The following is a 13,602-nucleotide window of genomic DNA, read 5'->3' as shown; positions in this document are numbered from 1 at the left end:
TGGTGGCGGGAGGCTCCGCCCACCCATCCAGACATTCTGCACATACTCATAAATAATGCTTCCTTTATTATTATTATTATTAAATATTATCACTTGGACAAAAATGACAAATGCAGCCTAAACTTCTGACTGAATGCAACCAATTATAATTTATTAAACTTATATGCCTCCTAACTCACAGTGATTGGGGTGGTTCACAACAATCAAGAAATTACAATAAAATCAATAAAAAATAAAGATAATGCAATTGAAGCATTGTAAGAATTGAATAAATAAATAAATGCATCAATTGATAACGTAACACTACCAGTAGTAGAATATACTTATATAAAATGGGAGTTTTCAAACTTTGTAAGATTGTAGCACTCATTTTAAATGAGTGAATGAATGAATGAATGAATCCTAGAATCATTGATTAAGAACTCTAGTGAGACAAAACTGTCTGTACACGCATGAACTTTTTTCTTTTATCTTCTTTTGCCCTTAGTTTCTCCTAGGATTCATATATTTGGGAGCCACCTAGCGTTGGTTGGGTGATGGGTGACTACACAAATGTTATGTATGCATGTATGTTCTTGGGGAACTCCAGAGTTCCACAGAATACAATTTGGGAAACTCTAGCTCAGTAAACAGTCTTGAAAATAAGAATTGAATTGGAAATCACCACCATTCAGAGGAAATTTCCTATTATATTACTATGTTCGTGTATAAGCTCTTTCACCTTCTACTGATCTTGAGAGGTAGGAAGATTGTGTGTGCAATACAATAACAGTACTCCTGCTGTAATTTTTTTTCCTTTTGTCTTACCCAGTGCACGATAAGAGGCTAATATTGAAGCTATGTGTACATCAAATGCCTGCATCTCTGACCGAAGTACATGCTACAACAGGGGTTCCCAAACTCCCGGTCCATGGACCGGCACCAGTCCATGTCATGTCAGAAACCAGTCTGCGCAAACAAACGAAGCCGCATCCGCCGGATGGAGGCAGTACACAAAACCACATCCCCTCTAGTCCATGGAAAAAATCTCTCTCCATGGAACCGGTCCCTGGTGCCCAAAAGGTTGGGGGCCAATGTGCTGCAACATGTCATCTTATTGTAATTCAGGTGCATTTTCAGATTTACAGGAAGGAATTAGTTTGTACCAGGGCACAAAGTGTTCTATCTTGCTGAGACAATCTTCTTCCACACTGTCATGACAAGATGGGCAGTGGGCCTTCAGCCAAGCACTATGATTAGGACCTGTAAGGGCCCTGAGGAATATTTTCTTGACTGGACTGCATCATGACCCTTTTCAAGAATTTCCCCTCTTTAAGTATATATTTCTCTGTAATATATACTTAAAGTATATTTCAGGCTGAGTTCTATTCAACTGTCTGCACCAAAACTATATTTATGTTGTGACTGCAGAACACATATTAAATCTCTCTCACACACACCCTGTCTCTCTCTTTCTCTAAAACACACAGCAGTCATGATTTAACACAGTAAATGGAATCAGTGGTAACTCTTTAGACTCTAAAATATCAGCCATAAATATATGAGCCAGAAATTTAAAATTTGGTCTCTCTCAAGAGGAAAAAATTTGTATAAGGCAGCTTCTATGAATTATAGCTTCCCTATATTTTAAGGAAAAAGTTTCAAAATAGCACAGGAAGTAGCTCTATATTTTAGGCTGAAACCTTTTGGATATTGGTACGGAATAAATCTCCCTGTGCCTTGTTTCTGAGTAAATAAGCATCAGATAGGGCTGATGCCAGGCAATGAAAAATACCTAATACAGAGAAAAACTGTACAAAAGCATCAGACATGTTATCATTGTCAGGGGAAAAAAAATAACTTCTCAGAGAAGTCTTACAGAAATTGCTGCACAATAGCATTAGACATATTATCACTGTCAGAAAAAAGAGACACCCAGAGAAGCCCCACAGAGTGACATGAGAAACAGAAATACTCAACAGAAACTTTAAATGTTAGATGGGCTCCAGGAGATTAAAGCAAGTTTAGCATAGGCATATCACACTTAAAACATTGCTACTTAAACTACCTCATGAGGAGGAAATGCAGCTTCATACGTTCCATTGCTGAGCAATCTGTTAATGCCTAAAAGAAAGAAGACGTGTTACAAATCTTTGAAATGTAATTGATGTAACAAACATCAATATTAAAATAAGTAAGTACCAAACATTTTTCTTTAAACATAAATAAAAAGGAAACTATAGATATGAAACTGTTTCAAGTTTGGAATCCTATTAGCTGAGAACTCTGACTTTGAGGCTTTATTATCTCAAGGTTTTTCAGTAGAATTGTTCTACAGTGTCCCATATAAAAACCAACCTTCTGCTCATTATTATGACTGGGATTAGCCTTCCAAGTACAGCACTGAACCACATTTATGGGTTTTATCTCTGATCATGCTGGCAGATGGCCAGATTCAAAAGAAAATAGTTCATAGTTGTTGCATACATGTGTTTTAACACGACTTGAAACATCAGTGGAATAAAATTAATCTGTCTCCCCAAGCCTAAACACCACACACATTCTAAGGCTTGGTGAATTCTGTCTTACAATGTAATATCAGTCAAGGATCAAAAAGCAACATTGCTAGGAATGCATAACACAACAGGCTGTCTTGATGTTAACTGATGTTAACTGTTTTCTGATATCTACCTGTAGTAGAAGCAATAGCGGAGTGCATCTACTTCTCACAGTGCTCTATCATCAAAAGAGAAAGTAGATCATCTTGGATGTATTTGGAATTTTCTCAGAATTAAACAAAGTGATAAGAAATTCCCTCAGTCTGAAACTTGTTTTCCATTTCCATTTGCAAAATAGAATGTGCTGTTTTGAGGCAAGCTTTTTCATAAAAATGGAAGCATCAAGTAGGGAAAAAAATCTTCTTCTGGAATTCCGTAAGTTATAACCTACAACCAGACAATCTTTCTTTCTTTCTTTCTTTCTTTCTTTCTTTCTTTCTTTCTTTCTTTCTTTCTTTCTTTCTTTCTTTCTTTCTTTCTTTCTTTCTTTCCTTCTTCCTTCCTTCCTTCCTTCCTTCCTTCCTTCCTTCCTTCCTTCCTTCCTTCCTTCCTTCCTTCCTTCCCTCCCTCCCTCTCTCTCTCTCTCTCTCTCTCTGTCTGTCTGTCTTTCTCTTTTTAGTACCAAACAATGTTTTGCAGAGGAAATCAAAGAACCTTATTAGAAATTGCTTCTGTTTGGCCACAAAAGCAGTGGGGAGAAACAATTTGGGGTACTGAAAAATGTTTAGAGAGCAATATTTTATTGGAAGTGATATGGATCTCAATCATAAAGAAGTGCTTGCTTCTTTAATTCAGAAATATTTCTATTATTCACTAAGCATTTTTTATTGGCTTCTTAATATGGTATATGAACTTTTCTTTTTACTCATATTGGAATTAGGCAAAGAGCTCTCCTTTAGTCTCCCAAGTGTGGTTGTTTAATTGTTGTTATTTTTTTGGCTAATAGTGACTATTTTACTAAATATGGTGTCCACTGCTCAAAAAGGATCAAATCACTAATGATTTTTTTCCAGCAAGAAAGGTTGCTAGAAGAAGAAGTAAGGAATAGAAGAATGGCGTGTGTGTGTAAATCCTGAATGATTACAAAATAGGGGGTGGACTACTCAACTCTGGCAGGATAGATTGAGTGTAGCCATTGTATTGAGCCAAAGAAGATTTGTCACAGAGCATCACTTGGGCTGTTACAGGGGAAAGGAGGCTTCCAAAATAGTTGCAATCTCAACTTCCAAATTAATAACTCCATATCAAGGTCAAGTGGCCAGATTCCTAGAGAAGTGCTGATAGTGAATGGAAGGTCTGTTTGTAGTAAGGCCATCTTCATGTATGGCCTGATGTATGCCTGATGGTGGATGAGTCTGCATATCTGGCACACATTACTGAAACTTGGCTAAGACCATTGATGCCTTCATGTACAAAATCTGGTCAGTGACATATCAGATCTTTTAGGAGGCTTGATGGCAAAATCAGGGAAGGATTTAGTTATTAAATTTGTATAGGAGCTGATCTCAGCAAAAGCAATTCTGGGCAATGCACAACTAAAGCCCACAAATATAAAAGTGACTATATGTAAAAATGTGTATTAATAAATAAATAGTATATACAAAAACAAACATACAAACCCCTGTACAAAGAGAGAATAAAAATAGCTACCTCAACAATGGAGCCATCTGAGCATATTTCCAACTTCCTGGGACTCCAGGCCTGATGACATAGCTAAGGACCTTCTGGAATCTCAAAAGGGTTGGAGCTAAGCTTATCTTGTAGAGGAACAATATTTCATAAGCTGGGTATTACAGAAGAGAATTCAGGTCTCCCAGAACCTACCAAATATATAATCTAGCTGATGGATCTGCACCATAGCTTCTCTTTTCTCAAATTTAATGGGGTGGGCTGATGTAACTGAAGTGATACAATCCCTCAGATAGCCCAATCCCATGTCATGAAAGGCTTCAAAGGTTAAAATCAACACCTTGAATTGGACCCAGAAGCAAAAGACAGTAATGGCAATGAAAGTACTCCTGAGGTAATGGGACATAAATGCTAATATGTTAGTTTGGGCAGTAGAAACAAGCCTGAGATCCTGCTGGCATATATGAAGGAATGTCTTCTTCAACCTGCATGACCTACTAAAGCACCGAGGGAGAGAAATTCCTCATAGTTTCACACTTCGTGGAGATTAGAGAAACCAAAGCTGGTGCTGTGGAATGGGTTCCTGTGAAAATGAGGCTTGATGGCTTCAGATGCTTGTTAAAAAATAGAGGATTTCAAGACAGCATTCTAATGATGCTCACCTACTGCACCATCTTTGTTGTTGTTCGTTAATTTTATGGTTTTGTTATTTAGTTTAATTTGTTTTAATCATACTACTGGGGATGTTTTAATTATTTTTGCACATTTTTGTAAACAGCTGAGAGTCATGAGATTTTAGCATAATACGCCATAAATAAATAAATAAATAAATAAATAAATCAATAAATCAATAAATAAATAAATAAATATTGAATCTGCATATTCTGTTCCATTAACAGTAAATAATAGAAGAACATGGATAAGGCAAAGTCAATCAGGGGTGAGGGAAGTCATGAAAATACTGTAGCTTGTAGATCTCTTTTTTCGTTTCTCATACAGAAATAGTCCTGATTTTGGTAATTGCCACTGTTGTCCCAGTTTGAATCATCAATATCTTGGATTTGCATTATTGACTAAACATTTTTTTATTGGAAGAATTGAGCTAGTAACAAGAATTCCAACACCTGCATTGTTGTATTAAAATGAACTTGTACCCATTTTTGGTTTTCCATCTTCATACTTCGTTCTCTGTAACATGTGGTGTACCATTCTACTCCTTGTAGAGTTGCTGAAGAAGCTGTCTTTGTTGTTTATTGTAAAACTGTTGAAGAATCAATATCAATTAATGTTGGAAACAGCTGTTAATGTATCAGCATGAAATATTTATCGTAATGAATAAAATTCTATCAAATTTCAAACAGATATTGATATTAATAGTTTTATCTCTGCATTTTGAAGCTGTTTTGAAGATGTTACGATCGGACAAAAATAATCAAACAAAATATGCATTGTTCAGAGAACTTGAAATAGTTGCTTGAAATAAGCCACCATGCAATGAAGCAATTACAGAGAACATCTTAAAACAATTACGAGTTCAAAGGACTAAACTGACTCTTATGTCTTTGAACCATTATGAATATGATTTAAGAAAGTCAACTTTAGTTGAGTGGAACCAGCTTCTGATTAATGCAGCTGAAAATCCTTCTGCAACGTATTGCTGAATATAGACTCCAGCATTTTTGGGCTATGTTTTCCATTCAGTTTGCACATTACATTTGTTAATGGTGAATGTTGTTATGTTAACCCCTGAGAGGAAAAAAAAAGAAACATTATTGCTCTATGAATATATTTTAAATTCACCACATACTGATGAATACGTGCTCGGCTGAAAGGAGCTGTGTAGCAATCTGTTTCTTCCAGATCAGGAAGCGCTTCTTTATCAAGTTTCATTGGATTTCTGGGCAACCAGCTTTTCAGTTCCCTCATATTCCTCTGGAAACTGGGGAAAAGAAACCACATTTTTTTTATTACCTTATGTCTTTTATACCTTTCATTATATATGTGGGGTACTGAAATGGATACTGGAAAGACAATGCTAGACTTCAAATCAATTTAGAGACCAATCACATGGTCTCTAAAATTATTTTTCATCTAAAGCAAAACAAGAGGTAGATATAAGGTATATATATAGATATAAGTCTATAAGGTGAAGAAATAAAAATACCTATAATTTAAAACACAGTTCTAATGACGGAGGGGAGAAGAAGGGAAATGGCCCGTAGGAATGCTCTAAAATGGCCTTTTCCAGTTTGGGTGCCCTCCAGATGTATGGATTCCAGCATGGCCAGTGATGGGAGTTGAAGAGCCCATATCTGTTTGAAGCCCAGTTTACAGAAAGATTCCCCCAAGTGATATATGTAAGGACTGAACAATGTTCAGTGTTCAATGTTCAATGTACTGAGGACTAAACTATAAAAGATATGCAATGAATGTCATCATACTCCAATTTTTCATGATTTATTCCCTTGTACACACAAAATACCCCAATCTGGATCAGAATTAGAGCTAGTGAGAAGTACGAAGTTTAATATGTCCTTGCTCCAGCCTCTTCCTGAATTACCAAAGAGTATTAAATGTAAGATAAGAGCGTTAGATGGAATCTGATTATTATTTATGGTGTCAGAGCATTGCTGCTACTGTTTCAAACTAAAGCTAATTATCTTTAATAGCATGAAGGGGAATCCATGGTCAAATGTCATGAGATATCTGGAATCCTGTGAATAATATTGGTTAGACAAAACAGGACAATAATGGTAGCAGAAGAATAGAATGAAAATGAAATTGCTCTCTGTTAATTTAGGGAAGGGAAGTTATTCAGGAGAGTAGGTCCATGGTTCCCCAAATTGATGGCATAATTTAAGGTCCTCTCCAAGAATTCTAAATGTCTCTAATGCTTAACAAACATTTGGGGATGTTCTGCAGCTGTTTGCATGCTCATTGGCAATTCAGCTAAATAGAGTAAGAGTAAGCTTAACTGGTACACCTGCTTATTTGTGCATATAAATGGGTAAGGAGTTGTGCCATTAAAACTCTGCCAGTCTTAATAAATGCTTATCAGAGAGGGAGGGAGAGAGGGAGAAATAGAGAGAGATAATATGGCAAGAAAATATTGGAAAAGATAAAATGTGTAATAATAATAATAATAATAATAATAATAATAATAATAATAATAATAATAATAATAATAATAATAATAATAGATCCTATTTATCACATGCATTTAATGTCTGACTCTGAAATAGATTTTAATTTTATTTGAAGCCTACCTCCTCTTAAAACAAGTGCTAGGAATCCATACATTTAATATTACTGGTATATCCATATGACTCACAGGATGCTTGACTGCTTTTCCAGGTGGAATATTTTATACATAATTTTATACATCATTGGGATAATTCATATCCCAATGAAAGAAATCCATGATGAGTATGCTAGAAATTGGGAAAATGTAAGTTCTAGTCCCACTTTAGGCATAAAGTTAGATGGGTGACCTTGAACCAGTCACTTGTTTGCTCCTTCTCAGTTGTAGGAAGAAGGCAAACCATCTTGCCAAGAAAACTGCGAGGACTTGTCCAAGGAGAAAAAAAAACCTCTACCTCCCCCCAAAAAAATCCCTTAGGAGATCATTAAGTACATGACTAAGATATATTTAGTATATAGGAGGAGGTTGGTAAGATAGGCTGGCTTTACAGAGGCATTTGGGCATCACATAGGTCAATTGTTTTGAAATATTATCATCTTATTCTAGTCTGTGATAGGGTTCTTTGATCTGGAGGTGGGAAGTCAAGGATCAGGTGATGGGTTTTTTAAGAGGGAGAAGGCAAGCACAGGGAGATATGGCAGTAAACAGGTAAGATGGCCTTGATCTCTGGTACTGATGCTGTGTTCTGACTCATGCTCAACAATGGGGCCTAGTCCCTGAAGCTTTGATAGCCCTGATTCTTATTACTGACTGAGCAGTCAGTCTCCTCAACCTTGTGTATTATTGAAATGCTATGCATTACTGAAATGTGCTTATGTGACAAGGGGGTGGGTTCCCAGACTGGGCACTAATTCTGTCTGAGAAAGTTATTCCACGGAAGAATCAATGATAGGAGATCCTTAGATCTCTAAGTACTTTTGACGATAATTATAATAATGTATATAGAAAAGCAAAAGGCCTTTAAAATCTGCAGTAACAAATGCAATGACTTTGTCATAACTGCTAAAAATATATGGAAGCTGGGAATGTCCTTCTAGTGCAATTTTCAGGACAGAGAAGTCATGGTTTCTTCAATGAACTTGATGTTATTTTTTTTTCAGGTTAAAATGTCATTGAAGATCATGATTGCATTTTTACCATGGGAACCACTGAAGTTGTTTATAACTGCTTCCTACACTTTCACTTTCATTGCCCAGAAGGGTTTAGTTGCCTTCAAGAACTAGAACTGGGTGATGGCTGATATCAGTCTTAATATTTCTTTAAAAAAATCATTAGAAGTATACCAATTTGTATTCATTGGTCAAACTGGTGCCCTCTTTTGAAGAGACTTATAGGAGCATATGTCTGACTTAAAATATAAGAAGCAGTATATATTTTGACAGAGTGTACTAAACAAAAAGAAAAGCCACCAGTAAGTACATCACTGCATATACTGTATAAAGCTAAAAGCACAACTTTTTTACAAAGGTTTCATATTTTTAAGAAGCATTTTAAAAATAATTTTAGTACATAAATATTTTTAAAATTTTGCTAAAAAGAGGGTAATAAAGAATCCTGTTATCCAACTTCTACAGCTGTCTAGCTTTTCATTTCATTATTGCACTGTCATCCATTTAATGAAAAAAATAGACATTTTCCCGCATAGTCTAGTTTTAAAAGCAAAATTACAATTGTAAATGTAAAGTGAAAATACAGTTTGCATATATTCATGTAATTCCTTCAAAAAACAAAATTGAGTTTTTTAATAATGATAAGCAAATCGATTTATATAGGCACCAAATATGAAATGAGTGCAAAGAGCAAATGGATGAATTATTCTTTCATCTTAATCCAAAACAAACTTTGATTACAAGAGTCAAATAGATATCACTGTGTAGCAACATTCAGATTAATCTATTTTAAGCCTTTGCATTTATTTTTTTAAAACTGTAGTGCAATTTATATAAATGAGATCTATGTTCAGAACATATCAATTCAAAGTGATAAGAATATGAAAGAATGATATTTGATCAGAGTTTGAGATACATTGCCTTGATGATTTCACTCTGGCACTATGATAATGCTGAATTGTTATTTCCATAGACTAACTGCTATCAACCGGAATGACCTTAAACAAAGTTTAACAAAGTCATAGAGGACAAGGTAACAAATAGCAATATCGTAACTCCAGTGATATATAGTAACTTCTACTGTCAGGGTTGAGAAGCTCTCAAAGAAAGTTCTTTTACTTCTGTTCAGTAAGTGAACCTCTCAAAACAGTCTCTTAGAAGAAAAGATTTGGGAATTAACAGAGTATTGTGTGCTTTAATACTGTTTTTTTGAAATGAAATTATTAATCTAGATGGAATTTATCTCTGTGTCACACTGCCTTTAAAATATAATGTAAGAAGCAATATCCTTTTATGGAAAAAAAAGCTCAATTTATTGAAGTAGCCCTGAATACGCAAGGAAGTTATATATTGTAAAAAAAAAATCCACTTTCAGAATCAATAGGAAGAAAATTGAAAGTAAAATTGCACATAACATGCCATTCTACAAATTAATGGTATGACTGTAGTGCATTTTCCCCAATACCCAAGAAAGATTCTAAGATAAAGTTTAGAAAAGGACAACCAAGATGATTATGACATGGACTTCCCAGAAAAGAATGGGATCTTTTTTCCCCCCAGTACTAGTAGTACTAGGAAATGAAGTTATTTAGGAAAGTTTAATGCTGGAAGATGCTGGAAGAAAAGACTGTTCTTGACAATCTACAGTTACTGTATAGAATTCCTTATCCTGGGTTGTGGTAATAGACAGCAAGTTGGAGATCTTTAAATACTGGTTAGTTGAATAATGGAGAAGCTATCAGAAGCTGCTAATCATGATGGCTATTCATTACAAGCAAAACCAGTAGCATCAAGCTCCCATTGTACTGAGAGATTGATGAAAAGAAGCTATCACTGTCAGAGATTGCTCATTGATTTTTGATTGGCCACTGGAAGAGAAAGATAAGAATATGATAGAATGCTATTTGAAGAGAATGCTAGACTACCTAAGTCTTTGGTCGGATCTAATATACATCTTCATAAGTGACTCTTCATTGAGTCCTAGAAGTCACACGAAAGTCTCTTGGCTACCTTGATAGCATGAACAATCTTTGTGCTATCTTTGTGCTTTTAAATGGTATTATGAGCAGGCAACAAGCTGTTTTTTTAAAAAATTACCTGGGCATGTGAGAACAAGCCATCAGAAAGGCACATTTCACAATGTGCAATCCACTTATGTTTTAGTACACTTCCTTTCAAACATACGTAGTTCTACACGATTGTATGAAAAAATGGGTTACCTTACTTGACAAAACCTAAGTCAAAAATATATTGGTGCAGTGGTTAGAATGCATTATTGCAGGCTAACTCTGCTCACATTACCACGAATTAGATTCCTTCGATCCTGACTGGCTCAAGGTTGACTCCACCTTTCATCCTTCCAAGGTTGTAAAATAAGAACCCAGATTGTTGGGGGCAATATGCTGACTCTGTAAACTACTTAGATAGTGCTGTAAAGCACTGTGGAGCGGTATATAAATCTAAATGCTATTGCTATTGCTATAGTAGCATACTGCAGTGTTTTGGGTTATGGGTTGTATTGCTCCCCCCTATCTACTTTCCTTACTAAGTGAAAAATAAATATTCTTTGTTTCTTTTCAAAGAAAAGCCTACATCCTAAAAAAGTGATTAAAACTTCCTTAGAGTCACAATCTAGGTGGCTTTGGTATTAATGTGATGGAAGATGTTGCACTGACTATGATTACTCTTTGGGAATTTTCCCTAACAGAAGAAATCAAAGTTTAGAGAACAGAATTAACAAACACACACAAACCAATAATTCTGATTATAAATCCATTGTTTTGAGTTTCAACTTTCATCATAATAATTCCATAGGATATAAACTGTCATGTTTATTAATGTAGCCTGAATGTGATTCCTGCTTAGATTTTAATTCCTTGAGAGAAAATTGTTTATTTCACATCATTTAAATCAACTAAGTATAAACATGTATTGTATATAATATAGGAGAGCTATCTGATACAAAGCAAGCACGTGCATGACTGGGAAAGGAAGTAAGCAGTTGTAAATTTTTTTACTATTAAAAACTACAGTCTACAAATATTTAATATCTGCATGTGAAAAGCAATAGTTTTCACATTAAATATATATTTAAAATAATTAAATATGTATGAAATATGCTAAAGATTGACAATATGTATATTCCTAGAAATCCTAGTCAGATCATTACCTTACTCTCATTAGTTTCACTTAACTTAGATACTGAATCAATATCAGAAGTAAAAACAAGGCAAAAATGTAATATCCAAGATAATTATTTTGAAACAGAGTTAGGATCATTTTGTCATTCTGTTTCAGAGTATTATGTTTGCTGCTTCTCCTTCCAATTAAATTTTGATATGGAGTTTATCCATCACAGGAGAAATTGGCTTTACAACAAGAGAATTTCACATTCTGTTGTATGAAAAACAACAACCTAGCAACACTGCCTAATGGACTTTGGTGGAAGTGCAGTAGAACTTATCTAAATACCATGAGAAATAATACATTTTTTTTTCAAAAGAAAACAGCTGGATGGAGCAAAAATTCTTCATAAAACATTTATGTTACAATTGGAAATACCAATATTTGAAAAAGGTTTTTAAACAGTTTATATTTAAAAGCAATAATTGAGACTTTCCACACCAGAGTGCAGTTTCCCTGTGTTTTCTTCAGTTCAAGATTCAAAGGGCTTCCTATATTACTGGTTTTTCAAAGGTTCCTAAAGGTTTGACTCTTCATCTAGATCAGGGTTGTCAAACTCCTGGCCCAAGGGCCAGATGTGTCACCCGCTGGCCACACCCATGCCCGGTTTAGCGAAGGGGGGAAAAGCCCTGATACATCATGTGATGCTGCCATGACGATGTGAATTCAACACCCCTGATCTAGATCTTTATAGGATGGCTGATACCCCTTTCTTTCTTTTCTTGATCTCCTCTGGGTTTCTTTTCTTTGCCATTATTGTTTTTTTCCTTCTCCTTTTGTGCTTTTGTATTCTTTGTTTTTAAATGTATTTGACTTCCCAGAGTGGCTATCATCATCATTGGGGTGGAGAAGCAATCCAAGATGCCACTGATGATATTATATGCTTAGTATATATGATTTCAGTGTGTCTTTGTCATGTTCACCTGAAGGGGCCTTAATGAAAGCTTGTTGGTTGGAATCATGGATTGGAGCCAAGGAAGGACTTTAATGGAGACAATATTTTGATCTCCTTCCTAAATATAATGTGATGGTGGCTGTTGGTATCACAGGTACAGTAAATGGCTAACAAGATGTGTTACATGACCTGAAATCTAATATACAAATTAGAGTCCCCCCAGGTTCCTCAAAGTAAATGTTTTTTGGGAAGACTTAGTACAACAGTACTAAATACTATACAAAACTTAAGCTTCCACAAACGTCTTGCTATTCAGAGATTTTAAGATCCATTTTCTTTAAACGTTTCTTATTTGAATCTCATTGTTATTTACAAATAAAACATAATCACTGCTTTGGAAGATTCTTTGGGTTATCTTATTTCTGGTGAGGTCAGTCACATGCTTAAAGCTGAAAATATATAAGCATCTAAGTTCTACTGCCTCCATTATTCAATCAGCTTTCCCAAAACCCTTTGTGATAAATTTACAACTGCTAGAATGGATTTATTATATATGGGATGACTATCTGGTAAAATTAAAAGCTAGGCATCACCCACCAACCTGCCCATGGTTTTGCTCCTCCAGTCAGTGTAATAACATTTTTTCCTGAAAGAACAGCAAAAATCATCAGAGTACAATTTTACATCAAGGTGAAGGAAATACATACAAGATATAGAGCTCTGCAATTTCATAACATGCACCATTACAAAAGGAAAGTGGATAGAAGCTCAGTGGCTTGGATAAAAACTGAGCTACTTATATTGAACTGTTAACACAAATAGTATGAACAAAAATATCAGCTAATACTGTATACACAAGTCATGAGCAGTAGATAGCTGGATGCAAAGAAAGGAAATATTTGATTTTCTATTCTGCTTCTGTTTGCACTAGCATCGATTATCCTTAAATGATTACAATAAACTCTGAATGAGCCAATTATATATGGAAATACAATACATAAAAGCATGCCATGGAAAATAACTGCATAGGTTCTTCAAGCTGTTGGA

The 13,602-nt window shown here is 35.1% G+C and overlaps 1 protein-coding gene across 4 annotated transcripts in view; it reads right to left on the bottom strand.

Moving 5' to 3' along the window:
* ANO3 (anoctamin 3) overlaps positions 1-13,602 on the bottom strand; it is a 231,745-nt gene that overhangs the window by 55,124 nt on the left and 163,019 nt on the right. For 2 of the 4 annotated variants that reach the window (XM_087877743.1, XM_034417234.3), the window contains exons 7-10: positions 13,157-13,201; positions 5,974-6,105; positions 5,321-5,427; positions 2,048-2,103 (exon numbers count right to left, since the gene is read on the bottom strand). In XM_087877743.1, the coding sequence (XP_087733869.1) occupies positions 2,048-2,103; positions 5,321-5,427; positions 5,974-6,105; positions 13,157-13,201 (340 nt within the window). The remainder of the gene's footprint in view (positions 1-2,047; positions 2,104-5,320; positions 5,428-5,973; positions 6,106-13,156; positions 13,202-13,602) is intronic. The other 2 variants (XM_087877745.1, XM_034417236.3) reach the window with 1 other exon arrangement.

This window comes from Pantherophis guttatus, chromosome 1 (assembly GCF_059756535.1).
Source record: "Pantherophis guttatus breed Tessera chromosome 1, ASM5975653v1, whole genome shotgun sequence".
Classification (NCBI taxonomy): Eukaryota; Metazoa; Chordata; class Lepidosauria; order Squamata; family Colubridae; genus Pantherophis; species Pantherophis guttatus.
Note: the sequence above shows the minus strand (reverse complement) of the source record. Positions and strands in the feature narration are given on the sequence as shown.